The following is a 26644-nucleotide window of genomic DNA, read 5'->3' on the forward strand; positions in this document are numbered from 1 at the left end:
AACAATGCAAACTGAAAACAATTTTGTGCCAGGCAAAATCTTTGAAAACATGGATCCATGAAAAATACAAAGGGTTTCCTGTGGGAAAAAGTTGAAAAGCCCTAGATTAAACCTTAAACTTATCTTCTGTTTCTATATGCCTGTGATTCTCATAAATTTATTCTAGAACTTTATCATATATAAAAATAGTAGACAAGTACTTTGCATAATTTACTCTGATAAGCATTGTGCCTAGTGCTTCACGAGCATTATTTTATCTATTTCCACAACATCCATCATAGCTATGCTTAATGGTTAATAGAAATAATTTTTCTAGGTGACCTAATTGGGTTCTTATGAGAAGCAAGTAGTACAAAGCATACGTGTTGTCTTTCTCTAGAGACCTGGTGCTTAACCATGAAGTGTCTTCCTTTCTTTCCTGATGTTAGATTAACATTGCTTGTGCAATCCATTGGTCCCTCTCTTTTTGGTTACAATATCCTAACTTAAATTTAATATGATCATGCTGAGATGCTATCCCAGCTAAGTACTTCCATACATGTGCTGTCTGATAAATGCTTCCAAGTCATCTTTGGGCAGAGTCCTATGTCTCTTACCTTGACAGCCAACACTGACTCTTGTTCTAGAAATATTCTACTCACTTTACTCAGGACCAGGACACTTACCTGCAGCTCTCACAGTCACAAGCAACAAATGACGATGCCATGGATCCAGACAATTTATACTTGCTCTAGGTTCCCAGTGTACTTGATGCATTTTGTACCTCAGGGGTTCATAGCTTTGAAAGTCTCTAAAAAGGCAATTAACCAAAGCATGTTAACTTTATTTAGGAGACTCTCACTCAGTGCAAAAGTGAATGATTTTTAAAATAACCTACAATTGCTGTATTTTGAGTAATTAAATATTGTAAAACACTTTCTTGTAAATTTTATTTGATTGTCAAACACCTCTATGGAGTACAGATTGCTATTCCCACTCTCAAGAAAATACTTAGTATGATAGTTTCTAGAATCTCATACTAAGTGAAGAAAGTCAGAGAGAGAAAGACAAATACCATGGGATGTTGTATCTGGAATCTAATATATAGCACAATTTAACCTTTCCATAGAAGACAAATTCATGAACTTGGAGAACAGACTTGTGGTTGCCAAGAGAGTGGGGGAGGGAGTGGGATGGACTGGGAGTCTGGAGTTAATAGATTCAAACTATTGCATTTGGAGTGGATAAGCAATGAGATCCTGCTGTATAGCACAGGGCTAGATATATCTAGTCCCTTGTGATGGAACGTGATGGAGGATAATGTGAGAAAAAGAACATATATATATATGTATTTATTCTGTACAGTAGAAATTGACAGAACACTGTAAATCAACTATAATAGAAAAAATGAAAATCATAAAAAATAGATCCAGGGCTATTTTCCAGGTAAAATTATAAATAAAGTCAGGATTTAAACTGATCTAATTAGGAAATTTATAGTCTTTTCTATGCCAAGCATATTTCAAAGGCATATAATAATTATCTATTCTGCTATGACTATAATGCTTTAAAAGCAAACTGCACTTATTCTGAGTTTCTATACAGTCATATTTTGCAACAATCGTATTTGGCCTCACTTTTCATCAACTCATTACTTTTTTTTTTTTTTTTTGCCACACCAGCAACTTGGAGAAATTTTCAGGCCAGCAGAGACCTAAGCCATAGTAGTGACAACGCAATGTCAAATCCATAACCCCCCAGGCCACCAGGGAAGTCCCGTTACTCAGTTTTTAAGTGACAAAAAGTGTCATATTAACTAATGTGCCTAAAGTCAATTTGTCAAGTTTCTTCATTATTTATCACAGTAATATTTACTGAGAACTTAATATGTATCAGACACTCCACTGAGAGCTTTAAAAGAGTCTCTTACTTTAACCTTCACAGTAATCTTGTGAGATAAATATGATTTTTATGCCCATTGTATGGATGAGCTGAGACATAGAAATGATTATACAGGCGTTTCTGTCTTGGCGCCACAGAAATGAATCTGATTAGGAACCATGAGGTTGCGGGTCCTATCCCTGGCCTTGAGCAGTGGGTTAAGGATCTGGCATTGCCCTGAGCTGTGGTGTAGGTTGCAGACACAGCACGGATTGGCTCCTTCTTGATTCCAGTCTGGTGGAGTCCTCTCTGTTTTCCACAGTTGTAGGACTCAAGTGAGAAAATATAGGTTCAAGGAAGTCATGTCTGCCCTGTATTATTTCTCCTTATCACACTGAGTAGCTTCTATTGCAATTCCAGATTCACTGCCCTCTGGGGGAGATAGTACTTTGTGGGGAATCTCATCTTGAGACTCCAGCTGCATTAAAGCAAAGTGGAATTGGACATTCCAGAAAGCCTCAGATGAATATTGTACATTGTTACACAACCCTCCTTTTTATTTTTTGTTAAAGTATAGTTGATTTACAGTGTTTCTTCAATGTTTGTTTTTCAGCAAATTGGCCCAGCCATGCATATATGTACATTCTTTTTGTTTTTAAAATACCACCTTCCATCATGGTATCTTCCATGATCTTCCATGTTCCATCATCCCCATAGACTGGAGATAGTTCCTGCATTTTTTAGTTTTTAAAATTCTTTAAAGTTTTATTGAAGTAGAGTTGATTTACAGTGTTGTGATGCTCTCTGCTGTACGACAAAGTGATTCAGTTATACACATACACATATTGGTTCTTTTCAGATTCTTTTTCCATATAGGTTTTTGCAGATATTGAGTTCCCTGTGCTATACAGCAAGTCCCCATTGACCATCCATTCCATGTAAAATGATGTGCATATGCCAATCCCTACAGTTACCACAGCAGTTCTTCAAAGAAATACAGGTGGAAGTTAACAACATGGAACTGGCTAAGAGAATGCATATTTTGGGCTTAGCTTTGTCTAAATCCACAATTGTATTCTTTTCCCAATAAAAGTGTTGGAAAAATAAGATTTCAATGGCTCACCTGTGGAATTTTTAATAACTTTTTTTGGTCTTTTTTATTTATTTTTGTCTTTTCTAGGGCCAGCAAAACCATCTCTAAATTTTAGGTGATTCCAAGACATGACTCTGTGTATGGTCTTTGAAACCCACCTTTCAGGTTCTGCTGTCTTTGCGTCGAATGTATCTGTTTTCATGGTTGCCAGTATTAGGCAATACAGAAGGATGAGGACACCCTGGTCACGTGGAAGGCAGGTTGCACTTAACCGTGGTAAAGCTTTACATGCAGGGGAGGGAGCAGAGGGGGACAACAAACACACACATCAGTGAGGAATCCCTCAGAACAAATAATTAAATTTTAAATATTAATTACTGCTCTGGGACATCATCCCTCAAGAATCTAAAATTCAGCCTAAGGCCCTAAAATGAGAAGATTCAAATGACTTGGGGATTTCACTGTGTGTGCCTTCCTCGCCTTTATTTTTAATATATAAAAGGGCAGCATTGGATTATAGCAGTACTGCATTTGTGGTCATGATAGAAGAAGCTTCATTATCTCTCCATTGAACTGTAATTTTTGCACCTGGATATCGTGTCTGTTTTGGCTTTTATGTTTTTTTTGGTTTTTTTTTTTGCATGAATATGTGGTGAGGACAGGTATGAAGCAGATTATTTCTACACATCATTTATGGGGTTAGGGTATTTTTTTATCTGCTGTGCTTATGGTTGCTTGCTTATTGAGATATTAAAGATAATAGTAAAATTTGTAAAATTAAAAATAATAGTAATAGAAAAATGAAACTATCAGGTATTTAACTAAAGGAAATTTTGGAATTAAATAAACTCAAGTACAAATTATGGTTTTGCTAAATATCCTGACTTTGCGACAGCTGTATAACCTCTCTGGTCTTCAGGTTTTTTTCATATTTGAAATGGATATAAATATACTGGAGATGTGATTTACTATCAGCAAAGTACATAAACATGTTTGTCATGTAAATGGAGAATTATAGTAAGTATCATTTGGGGGTGTGTGTGTGGGGGGTTTCTTTCCATAGAGAAAGATTTTTTCTAGGGGTGGAAAAGTGATTTAATTGCCTCTACTGAGCATCAAAAGTTGTTAACCTTTGTTATGATGTTTTCCAACATAGCATTCTTGCTGATGTTAGGGCTGGCCCTCTTTTAGAGCACGACCTTCCGGGAACCCCTAATTTCATTATCTTTCTCTTTCTACCCCATGCATGATCAAAACCACATTCCAATTTTTTGTTCAAAAGGATTTGTGAAGCTAATTCACAGTAAATGGTATATCATCATATGGTGCAATTTGTAAACTCTATAAGTGATATTTTTATCATTTCTTTACTGGTATATTTCCATAAATCAGTGTTGGATTCTTTAGAAAAATATTTAGGGTCTTCCTGTTAAGCTTTTCTAATATTCCTTCTTAATTAGTAAGAGGAGTTCCCGTCGTGGCGCAGTGGTTAACGAATCCGACTAGGAACCATGAGGTTGCGGGTTTGGTCCCTGCCCTTGCTCAGTGGGTTAACAATCCGGCGTTGCCTTGAGCTGTGGTGTAGGTTGCAGATGCGGCTCGGATCCCGAGTTGCTGTGGCCCTGGTGTAGGCCGGTGGCTACAGCTCCGATTGGACCCCTAGCCTGGGAACCTCCCTATGCCGCAGGAGCAGCCCAAGAAATAGCAAAAAGACACACACACAAAAAAAATTAGTAAGAAACACAATTATGCTGCTATCTTTATTCTTAGTCCTTCAACTTAGTCCTTACTTTTTTTGTTTGTTTGTTTGTTTGTTTTGTCTTTTTGCCATTTCTTGGGCCGCTCCCGCGGCATATGGAGGTTCCCAGGCTAGGGGTCTAATCGGATCTGTAGCCGCTGGCCTATGCCAGAGCCACAGCAACGCGGGATCCAAGCCGCATCTGCGACCTACACCACAGCTCACGGCAACACCGGATCCTGAACTCACTGAGCACGGGCAGGGATCGAACCTGCAACCTCATGGTTCCCAGTCAGATTCTTTAACCACTGAGCCACGACGGGAACTCCTCTCACCTGACTTCTTAATGATGACCAATGAAATCACAAATTTTGGCAACACTAAACACACATAGGGATTATATGAGTTTGTGAAGGCTCTAAATGGCTTTGCAGTGATATATCAAGTACTTCCAATTATTAGTTATGTCTAATAATCCTTCTGTTAAAACACAAGTGTACTTCTAGAAAATTAAACAACATAAAGTTTAAATGTTATCGTTGACTATAATTTTTTCTCTCTGTGTCAGATACTATGCCTAAATTGTTAGATATACTTTCTAATGTAATCAAGATAATTCTATGGATTAAGTATTAATATAGTTCCCACTTAGAACAGGAGAAAATGAGAAGTTTGGAAACCTATCAAGAGACCTAGAAAAAAAATGTTGGAGTCAGAATCATATTTTGGCTGTCCTTGTCCAGAGTTGATGTTTTATCCCCATGCTATAGTTCCTTGAAAATTATCCCTTGAAAGTAAGGTATTATCAAAGACAAACAATATCCCTGGTATCTATCAAATCCGTCTTCTAAATTTAAGAAACAATTTAATCACACATTGGAGAAAATGATGTATTCAGTTATACAAGGGTTTTAAGTTACACAAAGATTAAGTAGTTAGCTTTTGAAAATCCTGAATTACGAGGGAATATTAGACTTTTCCAATTTGGTGTAAAATATATTTTAGCTTTCTTCCTGAAACTTACAGAATGGGAAAGATGAATCAGTTATCCATGCAATACAAAAATGCCTACTATCATTTGTCTATGTGATGCTCAAATAACCTGAACTTGAGTAAAGTGTAACTTAGCACACATTGTACCTTCTTGACATCAAGCCATATCAACTACTTTTATTCCTCTTTCCCCCCAAACTGAATTTTTTATTCTTTTTTTCCCCAAACTGAATTTGTTGAGCATTAGACAGTGTTGTTCAGAAAAATTAACTATTAGGAAGTAAATTACTTTGCTTGACTATATTCTTTGACTTAAATCATGGCTACTCTGAGGATGAATTTATTCTTAATCTGAGCTCGACTTCAGAAAAACAGGAAATAAGAAGGGTTTATTTGAGTTTTATGAACATCTAATAGTGCATAATATGTGTTAGAGAATAGAAAAACATAAATAAACGTGACAGGATCCCTAGAAGGCCAAAGCCAATTGGAGACATAAACGAATAAATTTTTACTTGCAAACATACACACATACACAACAGGGAGTATGTTGAAAGGATGGAACAGTTCAGCAGAGGGGACTTTGATTAACTGCTTGGGCGAATTAAATGAGGGAGAATTTCAAACAGGATGTCTTGAGTGCCTAGTATTTAAAAGACTAAACAGGAGTTTTCCAGGCAGACATGTTGCAAGAAGGCATTTGGCAACAGTAACTTTCTCTTTGTGAGGTCTAGTGGAGGTTGCAGAGTTTATTCCATGTTTGTTTGCTTGACTGAGATGCTTGCATAGAATGAAGAGGTAATTTACAAATCATCTACGGCTTTTTCAACCCCAAATTTACTTTGGTGAGTTTGCTTTATATTATGGGATTTTTTTTTTTAAAAAACAAAACTATTTTTTTTTTATCCTTAGGAGGGAGATGTAGCTCCATATATTCTCAGTGGAACAAAAGGAGATTTACATCTAGCTGGTTTTCTGTAATTTGAGTTGTAAAGTGACTGGAAATGCTCTTTTAAGGTAACCATGCATTTAGAAGAACTAAGGAACTATCTTATTTTATTGTCTTTAAAATATAGACAACATTTAAATGTTGAATCAATATATTTATGTCCCTTTACACAAGCACGATTCTATAGGTGTGTGCACGCCTTGCATGAACCCAGACTTTAATTTTTGGCACTGGTTTATTACTATAGATATATACATATTTGTTGTAGGTGATTTCATATGTATTCAGTAATTCCTCAAGTCATTTTGGACAAGTTGTTTGCTGTCTTAAAAATAATCTTGGAGTTCCCTTGTGGTGCAGTGGGTTAAGGATCTGGGGTTGTCACTGCAATGGCTCTGGTTGCTGCTGTGGCTCAGGTTTGAACCCTGCCTAGGAACTGCCATATGCTATGGGTCTGACTGAAAAAAAAAAAAAAGACTTAGTGTCTGTCATTTGGTGGGGGGATGAGGAGTGCCAACAATTCTTGCCCTGAACACTTAACAATGATTCCTTGAAGAGGCTCACATGTATTAAAATGGCAACAGTTCACGTATATTGAGCCCTTACTGTATATGCCTAACTCTGTTTTAGGTGCTTTTATGTATTATCTCCTTATCTTATTTACCACTTCTATGAGGATGCTACTCTTGCCCCTGAGCTGCAGGTGAGGAAAGGTAAACACAGACGGGTGGTGGTGTGAATTGTCCAAGCAAGACCTCCCAGCGGGCAGGCACCTGGCAGGGACAAGGATGTGATCTCGTCTCCAGCGGTGGAGCCTGAGCTCTTCACTACTAGTCTTGCAGTCTCCTGAGGGTGTGCCATCTGGTCAACCGAGAAACTCACCTTGGATGTCTTTGGCTGTCACCACAGGCACTCGTAAACATCACTGAAATGATTCTTATTTATTTATTTTTTTTGTCTTTTTGCTATTTCTTGGGCCGCTCCCGTGGCATATGGAGGTTCCCAGGCTAGGGGTTGAATCGGAGCTGTAGCTGCCAGCCTACGCCAGAGCCACAGCAACGTGGGATCCGAGCCGCATCTGCAACCTACACCACAGCTCACGGCAACGCCGGATCCTTAACCCACTGAGCAAGGTCAGGGATCGAACCCGCAACCTCATGGTTCTTAGTTGGATTCGTTAACCACTGCACCACGACGGGAACTCCTGAAATGATTCTTATTTTTAGCAGGACTTATTGACTGTTGTTTGGAGGGCCTGGAAAGGGACTCTGTAGCCTCCCTTTCTTTCTCCTTGTGATGAAAACAGGACTGTGACTAGACTTTTCTCTCCTCTTTCCAGACCCATCCCCCCTTTATCCTTGGACTTAATGTTTTAGACCATTTCACTTACCAGTTTGCTGCCTTATTTTATTTGAAAAGCCCTGACTTAAAGCAAAATATAATAGTGCTCTCTAAAATGTATTGCTTGCAAATTAATTCTATTTGAATAGTGATGTTTTGCCTAACGTATCTTTTTCTTAACCTGCAGCAACTTGGTTCTTAAATGTCTTCTGGATACTATTCCTTATTCCCTTAGGAGTCAGTTTGTTCCCTTCATCTCAGCTTTCCACTGGACTTGGAGTTCCCGTTGTGGCTCAGTGGCTTAGCACACCAACTAGTATCCATGAAGATGCGGTTTCATCCCTGGCCTTGCTCAGTGGGTTAAGAATCCAGCATTGCTGTGAGCTGGGGTATAGGTCACAGATGTGGCTCGGATCCAGTATTATCAGGCTGTGGCTTAAGCTGGCAGCTGCAGCTCCAATTTGACCCCTAGCCCAGGAAATTCCATATGCTGCAGGTGCAGCCCTAAAAAGTAAAGGGAAAAAAAAAACTTTCTATTGCACTGTAAGGTTTATGAGAGCATCAAAATACCTGCTGTGTTTATCAGAGCATGCCCAGCATCTGGTACATGCTAGATGATCAAAAACACAGTTTACAGAAGGAAGAAAGAAAGAAGAAAGAAAGAAAAAAGAAAGGGGGAAAAAAGAAGAATGAACAAATGAATGGATGAATGACTAGCAGCTGCTTCTTGCTCTTATAACCGTGCTTACCTCTAGGACTCTTCATTATCCTATATCTTTCTAACTCCCTGCTTTTAATCTGCTATAAGTCAGTTAACCAAACCTATTATCCGTGCACAAACTAAGAGTAAGTGGGCACAGGGTGAGGGCTAAGGAGCTCTCAGTGAATAGCCCCAGTAACTTTAATTTGTCTAGATCCTTTTCAATAATATTATTGTTATTAGAGAAGTGAATTCTGGATAAAAGTAGGAACACTGCATGGCATTAGGGCTATTAGTTATGTGTTATTTGTGGGTTATTTCCTACATGTAAACATTGTCTTAAACTCCTTATAAATATTATTTGATATAATCCTCAAAATTTGGTTCTATCATTTTTCTCATTTTATATATAATAAAGCTATCCAAGAACTCACTGCAAGAAGTGGTGAAGCTGGGAGAATTAGCAACTAGTGTGTCCCATGGCTGGGTTTGGAACTGGTGTGTACAGTTTTTATTTTTTAGAGTATCAGGCTATCTAAACACTAGAAAGTTGCATCAGGGTGATACAGAAGAAGCACAGGCTGCCACTCTCCCCCTGAATTGTAGGTTAGCAGGTAGCATATGAAAGAGTGCCCTTTATTGCCATTTATCTGCTTGCTACATCATACCATTTTTAGGTGTAGAACAAAGACATTATTAGATCTTTTTGAAGAGCTGAGCATGAGCAAAGCTTTGAATAATGGATATGTTTAGAAAGATTATGAACAGCCAAAAGAGATAAAATACCTCAGATAAAAGGCTTAACCATATCCCTTAAGAATATCTGTTTAACTTAATCAGTATTTGAATCTGAATTTTTTTGAATGTTCCCTTCAAAAGCAGAAGAAAAACGTTCCGCTTGTAACACAACTCAGAGGTTCAGGATATAATCTCCTTGTTACATGATTTACATCTTGAATTTCCAACACTGTGACATATAAGGCTCAGTGATATTGCCCTATATTGATATTTTTCTTCAGGTGAGTAAGTAGTTCTGTGAGAGGGCGGTGCCCTAAGAAATGAATATGATAAAAACAAACTTCACTGTGACTGAGTTTGTGTTCCTGGGGCTCTCATCTCAGCCAAAGATGCAGCTCGTTCTTTTTGTGATGTTCTTGTTTTTCTATTTATTAACGGTGGCAGGAAATGTTATTATTATCACTGTCATCCAGATAGAACCTCGTCTCCACACGCCCATGTACTTTTTCCTCACTAATTTATCCTTCCTGGATATCTGCTACACATCCACCAATGTCCCACAAATGCTGTTGAACATGGTGGGAAAGAAAACCATCCCATTCTCCAGCTGTGCTGCTCAGATGTACTTCTCCCTCTCCTTTGGGATGACTGAATGTGTTCTCCTTGGTGTCATGGCTTATGACAGATACGTAGCCATCTGTCATCCTCTTCATTATACAGTCATTATGAACCAAAGCACCTGCGTCCAGTTGGCAACCGTTTCTTGGTTCAGCAGCTTCTTGAGTTCCATGGTCATCAACGTCTTCACGTTGAGTTTGCCATACTGTGGACCCAATGTCCTCAATCACTTCTTTTGTGAGGTTCCTTCCATCCTGAGGTTGGCTTGCACCGACACCTCATTTACGGAGATGGTTGTTTTTATCTTCAGTATCATCATTGTCTTCATTCCTTTTCTCCTCATTGTTGTTTCCTACACCCAAGTCCTTCTGTCAGTTCTTCGGATGCAGTCAGCCTCTGGGAGGCACAAGGCACTGTCCACCTGTGCCTCCCATCTGACGGTGGTGGCCTTATTCTATGGAACTGCCATCTTCATGTACATGAGACCCCAGTCGAAGTCCTCCAGGGCTGGGGGCAAGATCATCGCCGTGTTCTACACGGTGATCACACCCATGCTCAACCCCTTGATCTACAGCCTAAGGAACCAGGATGTAAAAGGAGCCTTAAGGAGAGCTTTTGCAAAACAGAGGGCATGAGAGCTCTTAATGGAGCTCTGAGGTTAACTGTTCCCAATATAAGATACTTGATTTTTTTTTCTATGGTTGCACCCATAGCATATGGAAGTTCCTAGACAAGGGATTGAATCTCAGCCCAGATGTGACCTATGCTGAAGCTGCAGAAACACCAGATCCTTAGCCCACTGCACCAGGTTGGGGATTGAAACTGAGTGCAGTGACCACAGCGACCTGAGCCACTGCAGTTGAATTCTTAAACCATCGTGACACAGGGGGAACACTGATAACTGACTTCTGCATATGTAAATAGCTTAGAGTAAATAGCTTAGATAGTCGACATCTGACCTGCTATTCATAAAAGACACATAATTCCAGCTGCAAACTCATCAAGAAACATGTTTCCCCCGAGAATGAACCAAAGCTTTCATGTGTCAAAACAATGCCCTTCTTTGAGTGACTACTATTTTCTTACTCCCTGAGAAATATTGGTTCTCTACAACCAGAGACCCTTTGAAATTACTTGCTTCAAATTATATTAATATGACGAAACATCTTAGTCATGCCTGGAAGATATAAAGCAGCTATACAGAAGCATTCTTAATTTTCAACTCTAGCGTAGAACTTCAGATAAGAGTTTTTGGTGAGACCTTTCCCATCTGCCTTAATTTTGTTGTTTCCAAGAAGGCAAGACCCTGCATCTACTTTGTGGTCTATACATGATTTTGACCTTTTATACACAGCTATGCTTTGCAATGAATCTATCAAAATATTGCTTCATTTAAATTGTACTTCAATTCCCCTTTGTGTCAAATCCTGGTATGTGGTATTCCCCTTTGCAGTGGATGAATAAATCTGATTTTATCTGATGATAGACTTATTCCTGATGGTCTTAGGCTGATTGTGTGGACAGGAGGATAACAATGATCAGAAGATTTGGTCAAATGTTAATTAATGCATCAATTCATTCATTCACTACATATTCATAAGTGATAATATACCATAATGTTAAATAAAATAGAAATACTTCATTTCCTCATATATACATACATATTTATAGTATACATATAATATATACACCTATACTGACAAATTGTGATAAATGGAATAAAGGAACTAATCATCAAGGAATGGTGACAGACATTAATAGGTGGGATGACCTTCTCTGAAGAGGCTGCATACAAAGTTAGGAAAGAGAGGTGGGCGTCAGATTGAGACACGCTCTCTATGTAGGGGATCTTTGTGGACAAGGACAGAGACAGTTTGCTCTAAACGTAAGAGGTTTATCCAAGTCCCAGTAAGAAAAGCACACCATCTTATGCCATGAAACCCATCTGAAGTAGCCAGAGTCTACTTGGCTTTATCAGCCTAAAGGCTGTGCTGCTACATTGGTTTCCTCAAAGGTCACTCTGTGGATGGATATGTGATAGGACTTCAGGGAGCAAAGAGGAGTCTTCTCTAGAATCCATGAGTCATAAGCTCCCCGACTCCCCAGGTGTCACATTCTTATGCCCTTAAATCGGTGCCAAATCTTGAGCCACATTTCAACTTTGCCATCAAAGCTTCCCACTGGACCCCCAGCTAAAATGTTACATGGAAAAGTCCCATGGTTTCTAGCCTCTTTGCTTTTTTGTTCACTGTGTTTCCCCCTTCTGGCTCATTTGCTTCCCTCTTTAATTTCTGGGCCTTTTTCAGAAACAGCTCACATGCTCCTCCTCCACAACACTTCCCTGGTCTCCCACGAGCAAAGGCTCTCTTTCCAGCCCGAGTTCCCACAGCACTTCATCTGCAATTTTCTTTTGGAATTTATTATTATTTTTCTTATTATATGGGTTATTTTCATTTATTTCATCTCCTTATGAATATCAAATATCGACTCAGTGAAGTCTAGATATATATATGTACATATATATATGTTTAATTCAGCACTGATTGTTTAAAATAATCTTACCTGAGGTCAAATAGCTTGAGAGTGGAGAAAGTCAAATGTAATTTCAACTTTGTCTCACTGTGGCATCTTCCATCTTAATAACTTCTGCATCAATTTTTTTTTTTTGCCTTTCATAGCTCCTAGCACAGGGATTACCAGCTCTGCTGGTTAAAGGAGACACCAGTTCACAAGATTTTTGCAGCCTAAGATAGAAAATATGATTGAAATGTTTACCTTTGTTATAATTTCACTACTGGACAAAGTTTTTTGGGTGTATGAAAGAGAATTCAGAACTTTTCAAACATCAGACATTTATGCATCACTTATTGGAACAAACTAATGGGATAGATGAGGTGTAAATAATCGCCCTCATTTTGCTGATGAAGAAACAAGTGCAGAGATGTTAAGAGATTTATTGGACATGATTGTTAGTGGGACTGGGACTCAGACTAAAGTGATCTGACTTCTATCCACTTTTCTCTTTCCATTATAAGTTTGTATGTGTGCCTTGACCACCAATTACATGTAAAAATTGGTTTCCTCACTTAATTGCATCACAGTGACAGCAAGATGATGGATAGTTAAGAGGTAAAGGAAGGAAAAGGAGAAGGAACTAACATCTATTAACTCTCTTTTAAGCAAAAAATTATTTCCAAAAATTACAGCATATCCTTGGAAAAATGCTAAAAAGTAAGCATTATTTCCATGTAGTTGATGGAGAAATTGTAGGCTTACCCAAAGTCGTATAGGAAGCAATAGAATCTAGATGAGGGCTTCTTTCTAAATCCTTCAAACCCCAAATATTTGCAGTCGGTCTTAGTGCAAAGCACAGCCCCTACATCTGTTTTTGATTTTACTGTTTAAGTTTGACAAGTTCGTTCACCTTTCTGAGCTTTAGTTTTATCTTTTTTAAAATGGGGCTAATGCATATATCTATGTTGATTATTTTAAGAACCTAAAAGACTAAAAGTACTTTGTTTATTGCCTGGATGCAATGATCAATTAAAAAAAGAAAAAAAAAAGGTAATTCTCTAGCAACAAGATCACTGATTCGAGATATATAAGTAGGATTTTCAAAGATTTTGATTCTAATGCAACTACTTTTTCAACTATAACTATATACTACATGGTTTGTGGCCAATGAGAAAGGAAAGCCCATTTTTCTTATTTTTCCCACAGCATATAGCCTTACACATTGGCTTAAAAAACAAAACTGGGAGTTCCCATCGTGGCTCAGCAAAAACAAATCTGACTAGCATCCATGAGAACGCAGGTTTGATCCCTGGCCTTTGATACCTCAATGGGTTAAGGATCTGGCATTACTGTGAGCTGTGGTGTAGGTTGCAGATGCTGCTCAGATCTGGAGTTGCTGTGGCTCTGGCTTAGGCTAGCAGCTAGAGCTCTTATTTGACCTCTAGCACGAGAACCTCTATATATTGCAAGTGTGGCCCTAAAAAAGAAAAGAAAAGAAAACAAACAAACAAAAAACCCCCTGAAAGCTAAATCTCTGGATTGTTGATACCAACCCTACATCTGTCTATTAACCCCTATAATTTCTTCATAATGTGAAGCTAGAGATATTTCTGAAATTCATGATGTGACTGGGTAAATTTAAACCAAGTCAATTTCAACTCTTATTAATGGCATCAATTAGAAAGCCTGGAAGTCCTCTTTGGTGTCTTTTCATGAGGAGTGGGGATGCCCTAACACTTTAGGGAAACCCTGACTTTTGACTATATTGCCTTGGAGGAAGGGCTGAGAGAAAAACATTATTAACTGCAAATGTTTGAAACAGATGGTGTGATGTAATTTCAGTATATCTGAGAACAACGTAGCTTTCCCCAGATCTCAGTCTGTTGCCTTTGCCTGATGCTGATACCTAGCACTCTGTTTTTTTAATTCAGGATCTGTACCCTTGGGAACCTGCAAAAAGGAGTTATAACCTCCTCTGTTGTCAGTCGTCGATACATCAGGATTAATAAAACTATTCTTTGATAGTGTCCTTGGATGATGGCAGAAAGCATGAAGACTATTGGCCCCCAGAGAAAGGGCTAGGTTTTAACTGACATTAGAAGCGATGTAGAGAAAAGCACAGGGAAAATTAGGGATGGGACCAGGATAACCAATCCTGTAGATATTACAGTCTTGTTAAAATGAGCCTTAGGGATTGATCCCAACTATATCCTAGGGCTCCCTTGAAGGCTAAAAGTATGTTGATATGTGAAGTTGATCCAATTGAGATGACTACCAATTCTGAATATCAGGCAAAAGAGACCAAAGGGATTCAGTGATTACTAGGCGAAACCAATGACTTGTCAGAAGTGAAAACTGAGAACAGAATAAAGGGTATTTTCCATACTCATATGCTAGTTAGCCAGCTCCAGCTCTTATTTTTGGGCTTTGCATAGCTCTTGATTTCATTGGTGGCAGCAGTTTCATAGAGATCACAAAGTAACAGTAAGCACAACAAAATCCTTGTTGTTGGCACATATATGTCTTATGTTTATGTCCTCCCTTACCTGACACATGTCTAGCGTTTATAAGTTTTTGCTGAGTATATGAGCAGGTGGATCCTGGATGAGTTAAGTTATCCTTCATACCAGCCCTGTCCCTCATGTATTTAACTACATTCTCTCTAACTTCCTTTCACAGCTAAGAAATTTTCGACATTCCTCATGACCCTGAAAAGATATGCTCAGAGTAATTGGCTCTTTATGTCCCCTCTCAAGTCCTATCTCCATTTCTAAGCAATATGTGAGCCAATGTTAAATTAAAAAAAGGGTGCATCTTGATTAGGATGACCTTCAAAAATATCAATTTAGGGAGTTCCCGTCGTGGCGCAGTGGTTAACGAATCCGACTAGGAACCACGAGGCTGCAGGTTCGGTCCCTGCCCTTGCTCAGTGGGTTAACGATCCGGCGTTGCCGTGAGCTGTGGTGTAGGTTGCAGACGTGGCTCTGATCCCGTGTTGCTGTGGCTCTGGCGTAGGCCGGTGGCTACAGCTCCGATTCAACCCCTAGCCTGGGAACCTCCATATGCCACGGGAGCGGCCCAAGAAATAGCAACAACAACAAAAAGACAAAGACAAAAAAAATTAATTTATATTTGCTTCAGATGATAGAGTTAAAGTTTACTGAAAACTCTTCAGTATTTAAGATTGACTTGGAGGATATTATGCTTAATGAAATAAGTCAGACAGAAAAGCAAATACTGTATGATATCGCTTATATGTGGACTCCAAAAAAATAAACTAGTAAAGCAAAAACTATTATGTATAAAATAAATATGCTATATGGATATATTGTACAGCACAGGGAATATAGCTAATATTTTATAATAATTGTAAATGGCATATAACATTTAAAACTTTTCAATCACTGTGTTGTACACTTGAAACTTACATAATATGGTACGTTGACCATACTTCAATTTAAAAAGAAAGAACTTAAGATTGAGTCAGCAATTAGTTGGTAACTCCAGTAGTGTTTATTGGAAAGTTATCTGTATTCTCTATCTTCTGCCACTAACCTTCTGCCCCTATCATTTACCTGTGGTAATAAAATATTTTCAATTTTTGTTATCATTGAGGTTTTTTTCCAATTAATTTTCTGAAAGCAGCTTTCACATCCTTGTTCCGTAAACTGTAGATCAAAGGATTTAACATTGGGATGATAATAGTGTAGAACACGGAGGCCCACTTGTCCTGATCCAGGGAGTAACTGGATGTCGGCCTCAGGTACATAAACATGACTGTGCCATAAAAAAGTGTGACGCCAGTGAGGTGAGACCCACAGGTGGAGAAAGCCTTTAGGCGGCCTTCAGCTGAGCGCATCCTGATAATTGCAATAAGGATGAAGGCGTAGGAGATAAAGATGATGAGGATGGTGCTGAATTCAATGGAGCCACACAGACTAAAGAGCAAAATCTCACTGATGTGGGTGTCTGAGCAAGAGAGGGCTAAGAGCGGTGGGATTTCGCAGAAGAAGTGGTTGATGATATTGGAGCCACAGTAACTCAAACTGAAGGTGAGGGAAGTGTGGGCTGCTAAACTCACCAGACCAGCCAGGTAAGAACCCAGCATGAGAGCCAAGCAGACTCGCTTGGACATGAGAGTGCTGTAGTGGAGGGGTTGACAGATGGCCACAAAGCGGTCATAGGCCATGGCAGCCAGGACGTAGCATTCAGCATCCACAAAACCTACAAAGAAAGCAAACTGGGCGGCACAGCTGGAGAAGGAGATAACTTTGCACTTTGTTAGGAAGTCCGCCAGCATCCTGGGGGCAATCGCTGAGGAGTAACCCAGGTCAACAAAGGAGAGGTTGCAGAGGAAAAAATACATGGGTGTGTGCAGCCGAGTGTCTGTTATGATCAGGACAATCAGACCCACATTCCCCACTACATTGACCAGGTAGACCAAGAGGAAGACCACGAAGAAGATGATCTGGAGCTGAGGGTCTTGAGTGATGCCCATAAAGATAAACTCAGTCACCATTGAGTGGTTTTCTTTACCCATCTTTTCCATTTAATGCGTGCTTGGATTTGGTTTCTTGTTTGGGGGTGATTCTTAAAAATCCTCCCAGTAATTAGAGTCAATGACTGACCGATAAAGTAACTCAAATGACTTTGCTGAAGACAATGGTCACATGTCTTCTCCAGGAACCCAGGAGAAATAGGACAAGATGTTGTTGTTTTAGGGATGGCAAATTCTGCTTCACCAAAGACCTTGGTGCTCTGAGATTATTTATCACATGGTACCAAATGTTTGACCCGATCTGTGCAATTATCCGCCTAATTGATTAGTAAAGAAGAGCAGTTTTGAGTGTGCCTTCTTCTTTCTAAAACAAAGCAGATAATGAATAAACATTAACCCTCATTGCAGATAGGCACAAAAAGAAAAATGAACGTGTAACAGATGTGTAATGCATCTTGATATGTAACCTCTTTCTTTCTCGCACACACAGACACACACAGACACGCACAGACACACACACACACACAAAGTGAAATACTTGGAGAAGAGGGCGAGCTTTATTAGAATGAGTAGTGGATAAGAATAATTTTTAAAAAGCCAAGAGTTACTTACTGAATGTTAACTATATGCCAGAATTTTTAGCTCCTCCACACATTACGTAATTTCATCTTCACGTAGCTCTATGAAGTAGGTGCCAACATCATCTCCATCTTATATCTGAGAAGAACAGACAATCAACAGCCAGTAAGTAGCAGATCTGGGTCAGTCTGACTCTAGAGTCCCCTTCACTTTATTGTCTTCACTTTATGTGATTTGATGGAGGTTACATATCCTTATTTTTGTGCCTGCTTTTCTTTCTCCTGTCTTGCCTACTATGCACTGGCTCAGAATTAACCCTTTGGTCTCCCTGATCTTTAGAAGCACTGAGAAGTTTGATATGGGTTATAATCAGGATGAAGACATAGCTGTGTCTTTAGGCAATTCTGTCACGTAGCCAACAGACTGTCACACAGATCAATTCAAGGATCTTTCTCTCAGAGAAACAGAGAAAGTGTTACCCAGCTCTGTGGACACACAGAAGCACGTATTTGGTCAACTTTTGTCTCTTTGGTTGGATAGATATTTGATCCACTGAAGAATTGTCTGAAAGAAGTGTGCAAAACCATAGCAAACCAAACCAAAACATGAAGTAATTTAGAAATAAGTAGCATCCTCTACCAAAACCTGAAAGGAGAAGTCAGACTTTATCTATTGTAATTGGCTTACTGCTTAAGAAAAAAATCAGATATCAGAAAGCAGAAAGAATGCATCATTCGTGGGGCTGTGAACGTCATAATACGTTATCTAGAATCATAGAGTGGTTGAAAGTAGTGCTCCATCTTCCAGTTTATGCATAGAACACAGTCAACTGCAGCAAAGAAGTTGTCCTATAAACAAACAATCGAGAACTTATATTTGTAAAAAGTATATAGAAGTAAAATAACTTTTATTTTCAAGTTTATAATTTGAAAGTAAGTATATTTACTCCTATTAAACTCATCTCATCCATGATACGCTGGGAGTGTGTGCATTGTTGCAGACATTAGGTCAATTAGGAAACAATGAAAAAATAAACCTTGGAGAAATTATTTGAAAAAAATGTAATTCTCATAAGAATGTGTACCCACAATGCAGAAGAAAAACCCTTTAAAATTTAATAATAAGAAAACAAACAACCCAAAAGAAATAGGGCAAAACTTTGAACAGACACTTCACCAAAGGGATATATGACTGACAAATAAATGTACGAAAATGCTCTAATCATTTGCATTAGGGACATACAAATTAAAACCACAAGGTGATCTTACTACGCATTTATTAGAATGGTTAAATTGAAAAATATGAGCCATATTGAGTAATGACAAAGAAGGGGAGGAACTGGAAATTTCTCACTGTTGTTGGGAAGGGTACAACCAATTTGGAAAATACCTTGGCAGCATACAGTTAAACATACAACTATCTACAGTATGGCCCAGCTGTTCCAAAAAAACCTGGGAGCAATCTAAATGCCCATTCATGTGTGGCAGGATAAATACATTTTAATATGTCCATAAAATGGAATGCTACCCAACAATTAAAAACAGCCAGCTGTCGATATTTGCAATGAGATGTATGAAACCCAAAGTAATTAAGCAGAGAGAAAACAACCAGACAAAAAGAGTATATCTTATGTGATTTTACTTATAAAAATTTAGAAACTCCCTGCTAAGCAACAGTGAATCTAGTGATGAGATAATGACTGGGGAGAGGTGTGTGTGAAGAGGAGAAGGAAGGAGGGACTAGCAGGGGGCATGAGAAAGTTTTGGGGGGTGAGGTATTCGTTTGCTATGTTGATTGTGATGATGGTTTAGCGATATACATATATATAAACATATTACGTTTTTACTTTACATATATAGTTTATTGTACATCAGTTATACATCAAAAAAGCTGTTATTATACTTATTATATTATTATACTTATTATACATCAATAAAGCCATCTCAGTGAGTTTGTTGCAGAATCATCGATTGAATCAGGAACTGCCAATTTCAACTATACTGCTGTGTTCATCCCTCCTCCAGGCCCACTGCTTCACATAGGAATATAAAAATAACCCACCATGAAAATAACATAAAAGATCTACTCTAGCCCTTCCCTTTTTCAGGTTGCTCTTGCGCTTTAGCAAGAGAGAAAATAATCCTGTTGTTGACCCCAGGAGGACTCAGTTAGTCCAGCCTCACAATTTTGCAGATGAGGAAACAGACATCAGGCATGAAATGCAATGGCGATACTCAACTGTAGCATTTAGCCGGGTGTGCGATGTCTGGTAAGAACACAGCACGGGAGTCAGGACTGATCTGTGTCCGGGGACGTGCTGGCCAACTCATTTCCCTCAACTGGAAAATATGATTAGAAAAGCATTCTTTCCTTCTTTATAGATTCAGTGTTCCAATTAAATAAGGAAGTATATGAGAAGGTGTCTCACTGATCATAAAGCACCTTGTTCTCAATTATAATGAACAAACAAATGCAGGTTTTGCCACTTTCTGCTATTGATGGCTAGCATTCAACATATCTTCTTGGAGTCTTGGTTTTTCATTTTTAAAACAAGATTAACAACTTTGTGCAAAAATAGAATGTACATACATATATATTCTCTCTCTCTCTGATGTTTAGTTCAGTGACTGTTACGTGCTAATTGCTTTATGCATTTGGCAGTTGTGTGTAAGTGAAGATGATTTAACTCAATAGATGAGCGTACATTCAAAACTCCCCCAAAAAACAAAAAGATTCAGTGCCTATTCCATAAAGGTGATGTATTACGGACTGCCTTAACATTTAGGGAAGGTATGATTTTAATGATACAATATTTCTATTGAATAATAAAACAAGTAGAGATGAGGCTATAAAATCAGGGCTGATTAAAACAAAAGAAAACCTCTATGTTTTTCTTTTTAGTTTCTTGTAACTAAAGTACAAATGGTCTGACTCTTGAAACGGCAGAATAGTGAGTAAATAAGATTATTACGTAATTAACAATAAACTCCAATATTTAAAAAAATACCATCAAAATACTGTCTTCCAGGAGCAAATTAAAGTCAAATATATTTTAGATTTCTGTGTATCACCTGTTTTTGTATATTTATATGTAAATGATCCTGGGGTAAGACCACAGAATCCTGGTTGTGGTCCTGTTTCTCCAACTAATTAATTGTTTGAACTTGATGAATTGCTGTGTGATATGCAGCTTCCTTATCTGTGAAATGAATGGGGCAGAGAATGCAAACTCAATTCTAGCATTTTTTGAAATCTGACTTAGAGTGAGACACCTGGAAACCAAACAAATTGTCTGTTTCTCTTTTTGAAATTTTAAGATGGGATGAACCTGGGGCCAAGAAAATCTATGCCCAAAGGCAGACTGGGCTGTATAACGCTCCAATCCCAATAGGCTGTATCTCTTTCTCTTTCTGTCCCAAATTCTCACCTGTCTTTCACTTTCTGGGGCCAAGTTGAATGTTTCCTCTTCTCTTACTGGGCTATACTGGACAAATGTTCTGGGGAGAATCCACAGATGGTCAGTCGCTCTAGTAGTTGTCTCTGAGTCTCTTGCTCAGCCCACCTTTGCTTCTGATGGCTGGAAATATTTAAGTTGCAGAATCACAAATTATCCCCAGAGAAAATGTGAGGAAATTACTTCTGCACTCACAGGACACCTAACAGTTTGATGAACCGTCATCCCCTAAGGGATTTTACTTTCTATTTCTTCAACTTTAATGATAAAAGAAGGGAACACAGGGGAATTCTCTTCTGCTCCTCCAGTTCGGATGGTTGAGTCAATAATGAGTGCTGTGCATGCACTTTTTTTTCTTTTTTACAAGCCCAATGCTGTCTTCCTGGTATGATTTTGGTGGCGATTTAGAAAGGTCCTTTTACTAATGCCTGAAGTCCTTTCAGAAAGGATGCTACTTTCAATGTTATATGGAGTGACCATACTTACACTCTGTTTTAATCTGAGACCCTAGCGTAGTGACTAAACTTAATGTAACAAAAAAAGAAAATCTAAATAAAATGTATGTATCTGAAACTTAACGAAACAAATTAATGAGATTGATCTTTTTTGAGAGCTTAGTTTGGTGGATAGGAAAAGGAACAAAAGAGGCTCTAGGAAATTAATAATTTTTGCTTAAAAAATATTTATTCACCAGAGATTCTTCAGGGTACTTTCTACATGTGATCCATTGGATCTTCTGTTGATAATATTATTGCCCCACCTTCGGATGAAGCGAATGACTTATTGATACATAAGTAAAGTGGGTGAGTGAGGATCGTTGGACTTTTCCAGGAAGCACAATCAGTAGTTTCAAAATGAAAACACTCATCTATTTGAGTCTGAGAAGGTCGCTATTCATAGGTCAAAGATTCCTACTCCGGGAAGAGATCTAGGCTAGCTTACCAAACATTGTTGTTTTTCTCTTTGTGTGTGTGTATGTATGTGTGCGTGCTTTTTAGGGCCACATCTGCAGCATATGGAGATTCCCAGGCTAGGGGTCTAATCGGAACTGTAGCCACCGGCCTGAGCCACAGCAACGCCAGATCCAAGCTGTGTCTGTGACCTACACCACAGCTCACAGCAACGCTGGATCCTTAACCCACTGAGTGAGGCCAGGGATCAAACCTGCAACCTCAAGGTTACTAGTTGGGTTCGTTTTCACTGCAACATGACAGGAACTCCCACTGTTGTTTCTTATCTCATGACAAATATTTGTAAGGAAAATAGGATGAAAGATAAGATTCAAATATCAAAAACGTGATCAAGGAGTTCCTGCCGTGGCATGATGGGATTAGCACATCTCTGTAGCATCAGGACACAGGTTTGATCCCCAGCCCAGCACAGTGGGTTAAAAGATCTGGCATTGCCACAGCTTCAGTGTAGGTCACAGCTGTGGCTCAGATCTGATCCCTGGCCAGGGAACTCTAGAGGCTGTGGGGCGGCCAAACGAAAAAAGGAAAAATGATTAAGTTGGTAAAAATTACATGCTTTAATTTTTTTAATTTCAAGAGATAGCATAAAAATTTTTTTTCAGCTTTTCCATTATATAAAGTAAAAGGCAAATGAGCAGTTGTAAGGGTCTCACTGCCTACACTGACTGCATTTTTTAAAAAATGTATTATAGTTGATTTACAATGTTCTGTCAATTTCTGCTGTAGAGCAAAGTGACCCAGTTTTATACACACACATGCGCACACACTCTTTTTCTCATATTATCTTCCATTATGTTCTATCACAAGTGACCGGATAGAGTTTCCTCGCTCTACAGCCGGACCTCATTGCTTATCCATTCTAAATGTGATATTTGCATCTACCAGTCCCAAATTATTCCCAGCCCACCCCGCTCCCTCCCCCTTGGTAACCACAAATCTTCTCTTCATGTCTGTGAATCTATTCCTGTTCTTAGATAGGTTCATCTGTGCCATATTTTAGATTCCGCATATGTGATATCATGTGGTATTCGTCTTTCTCTTTCTAGCTTACTTCCCACAGTATGAGAATCTCTAACTTCATCCACGTTGCTGCAAATGGCATTATTTTGTTCTTTTTATGGCTGAGTAGTATTCCATTTTGTATATGTACCGAATCGTCTTAATCCATTCATCTGTCAAATGGACATTTAGTTTGTTTTCATGTCTTGGCTACTGCGAATAGTGCCTCAGTGAACATAGGGTTGCATCTATCTTTTTGAATGAAAGTTTTGTCCAGATATGTGCCCAGGAGTGGGATTGCTGGATCATATGGTAGTTCTGTATTTCGTTTTCTGAGGAAACTCCGTACTGTTTTCCACAGTGGTTGTACTAACTGACATTTCTGCCAAGAGTGTAGGAAAAGCCTCTTAATTTGCAAATGCTGTTTGATCCGAGAAGAATTTTCATCCTAGAAGAAAAAAAAAGATTCAAAAATAAAATAAAATAACTAATACAATATTTGTTATATTTTTTTACCTTTTTAAAATTAAATTATAATTGATTTAAAATGTGCCAATTTCTGACGTAATATCTTTTGTTTCTTCCCTTTCAGCCTATGTGTGTCCTTAAAGAGCTTTTAGACAGTATATAGTTGGATATTGTCTTTAAATCTAGCTTCTTTACTTTTATTCTTATATCTCATTTTATGATGAAAAGTTAATTTCTAATAAAATTTACATATTCTCTTACTAATAATATTTGTTTTCAAGTCAGACTTCAATTCAAAATAAATATTATTCTCTCCTTTCTCCAGCTGAATAAAACTCCCTTCCATGATGTACCATTGTTTATTTATCAAGTATCCTGTTGATAGACATTTGAGTTCGTTCTGGTCTTTTGTTATTGGAAGAAAAAAATCTGACAATAAATAGCTCAGTGCATTTTTTTTCCCCTACTTTTACAAGCACATCACCTAAGTGGGTTCTGAGGAGTGGGATTGTTGAGTCAAAGGGAAATTTAATATGAAATTTTGCTAAATATTCCAATTTTCCCAGGCAATGTAAAGGAGTGCTTCTTTCCTTACAGTTGATACATACATCCTCATTATTTGCAAATTATGTTTCAGACTGTGTGTTGATTGGAGTCTACTCTATTTTCCCTCCAAGGTACTAACATAAAAAAAGCAAAGGTTTGATATTTAACAAAAATAATGCAAATATTGTCTGAATTGCCAGAGGTAAAGCAACACATCTTTTAAATGGTTATGTCCCTTAGTATTTAGTGAAAATTTCAGTGATTACATTGTATTGAGAGATGAACTTAGTGTGTTTTCTTAAAGTGACGTAGATAATGCAAATGATCCTAAGATACTGATCTTTGTTTTGGACTTTGCATCTCTTATATGGAAGATATATTTAGGCAATGGGAAATCTTGTACGTCTCTCTCTAGGCTGCACAGGCTGATAATAATTTCTTACTCTGGACGGTCAGGAGGAGTCAGGGTGGGGAAAACATCTATCTGTGATCATTGGATGCAACAGTTCACATTCATTTAATTATCTGCAGAGTCATCCTATGGGGTAGATATCTAGAAATGAACAAGCCAAGGCCCAATGGGATTTTATGCATTATCTGAAGTCACACAATTGGTGAGATACAGAGCCAGGACTGAAAGCCAAGACAGTCCTTGTTTTGGCTACATCCTTGCACCTCCTGCAGTTAGTCCCCCACCATGATTCAGGTAGGATAACTTATATGTGCCCAAAGTCCTTATACAAGGCAAGGCCAGAAGTGGAACTAACCTGCTCTTTTTTGGAGACTTTAAATACTCCCAAAGGGACCAGACCACTAACTGTCAGGAAGGGACAAGAAAAAAGATGTTTAATAGTGGTTAGGAATATCGGACTGAAAATTCCTTCTCTACTGGGAATTGAGCCCAGCTGTCTTGAGGGTAAAGGAGAGAAATATGAAAGGGGCATGTGATTTCTTTAGCTCCATAGAGAAATAAAACCAGTGGAATAAAATGAAGTGACATGAGGGATGTAGTCCCCAGAGACTAAAGAACAAAGAATATATCCTGTTTTAAATAAGATGGGATGCTTCCTCTAGCCTCTGGTCTAGGGATTCCACGATTGGAAATAGCTGGAAAAAATATTGCAGCTGCACTGCAACAACATACTCTATATTTTGAAATGTATTCTACATTTTAACAGATCGAGGTACTTACCTTTAAGGAAAAATAAAAAAGGATTCAGTCTCTGCTAAATTCAAGAGAAACTCTCTTATGACAGGGAAGGTATAAAGTGTTGCAGTTTTCTTATCTCTGTAACAAATGGTGTTTTAAGTCCCTTCCACCTGAGCCTACTGCTTAACCTGGGAGAATTAGAGTGGACATCTTCTCTAAGAATATTTTAGGTTTTTGTTTTTTTTTTTTGGCTACTTTTCTCTTTTTGGTGAATTTAGGCACTGGAAAAGAACAAGCAAAAGAATCAAATAGAAGTCAAGCAGTTAAGAAAGGTAAGAAAATGTATTGAAGGTTCTGTCCGTGTAAGTCACTAACTTGAAGAAAAATTCACAATCCTGTTGATTTTTCCAATCACCTTTAGACCCAAAGTTCCAGGGGCACTGAGTGGCTAAGAAAGTATGTTAAATAAATACTCCATCCATTTTTATCAATATGCAATCTGTTAGTCATTAGAAGAACTATAAAGGTCAATAAATAATATGATTTTAAGGCTTTTTAAAATACCAGTGAGTCTCAGGAAATCTCACTATTATTTCCACAAACTCTTAGAAAGTGACAACCAAGACAGAGAACCTCTGGACTAGGGTGTTGACTGTGACATCTCAGAACAAAACTGAGAATTTCATTAACTGGAAATAAATTAGACCTCCATAGGCTATCTCTGGGATTCTGGGCAAGTCACTGACCTTCTGTTCCTCCCATTTCCCATGTGCAAAAAATGGTTATAATACTGCTTATCTCATACAATTTAAATAAAATCCTGCAGCAAACATCTTAACACAGTGCTTGTAAAGCATAGGGAGCACTCAGTACAGCTTGAGACCTTGTTATTTTTATTCATCATTGCCTTTGCATGTCTGGCACACATACAAAAATGTCTCAGGCATTTTATTCCTTTATTTATTTATTTATTTATTTATTTATTTATTTATTTATTTATTGTCTTTTTTGCTATTTCTTGGGCCGCTCCCACGGCATATGGAGGTTCCCAGGCTAGGGATCAAATCGGAGCTGTAGCCACCGGCCTACGCCAAAGCCACAGCAACGCTGGATCCGAGCCGCGTCTGCAACCTACACCACAGCTCACGGCAACGCCGGATCATTAACCCAGTGAGCAAGGGCAGGGACCGAACCCGCAACCTCATGGTTCCTAGTCGGATTCGTTAACCACTGTGCCACGACGGGAACTCCTATTCCTTTTATTATTTCTGGTAGGAAAGGACTCTCAGGGAAAGTTTCTGGTTGAAGATGAGAGGAAAAATCCATTCCTCCTTTAATTCCTTCTGGAGATGCTTATCTTTGAAGTTCAAAGACAAAGTTTAGTCCAAGGAAGAGGGCCAGGGACATACATCTGTCCAGTGAAATCAAAAGAGAG

At 38.4% G+C, this 26644-nt stretch overlaps 2 protein-coding genes across 2 annotated transcripts; one reads left to right on the forward strand and one right to left on the reverse strand.

Annotated features, from left to right (window-relative positions):
• Nucleotides 1–9732: 9732 nt before the first annotated feature.
• Nucleotides 9733–10665, forward strand: LOC125123994 (olfactory receptor 2G3-like). The gene has a single exon (XM_047774172.1). The coding sequence runs from the start codon at nt 9733–9735 to the stop codon at nt 10663–10665; it is 933 nt and encodes a 310-aa protein (XP_047630128.1).
• A 5439-nt stretch (nt 10666–16104) lies between these two features.
• On the reverse strand, nt 16105–17102 carry LOC125123995 (olfactory receptor 1019). Its single transcript, XM_047774173.1, has one exon. It carries the CDS (start codon nt 17091–17093, stop codon nt 16152–16154), a length of 942 nt encoding a protein of 313 aa, XP_047630129.1. The 5' UTR covers nt 17094–17102; the 3' UTR covers nt 16105–16151.
• Between the last annotated feature and the right edge of the window lie 9542 nt (nt 17103–26644).

The sequence above is a fragment of the Phacochoerus africanus genome, chromosome 4 (assembly GCF_016906955.1).
Source record: "Phacochoerus africanus isolate WHEZ1 chromosome 4, ROS_Pafr_v1, whole genome shotgun sequence".
Lineage (NCBI taxonomy): Eukaryota > Metazoa > Chordata > Mammalia > Artiodactyla > Suidae > Phacochoerus > Phacochoerus africanus.

Excerpts from the sequence above, each read along its gene's own strand:
- LOC125123994 (XM_047774172.1), top strand. The coding sequence starts at position 9,733 with ATGAATATGATAAAAACAAACTTCACTGTGACTGAGTTTGTGTTCCTG.
- LOC125123995 (XM_047774173.1), bottom strand. The coding sequence starts at position 17,093 with ATGGAAAAGATGGGTAAAGAAAACCACTCAATGGTGACTGAGTTTATC.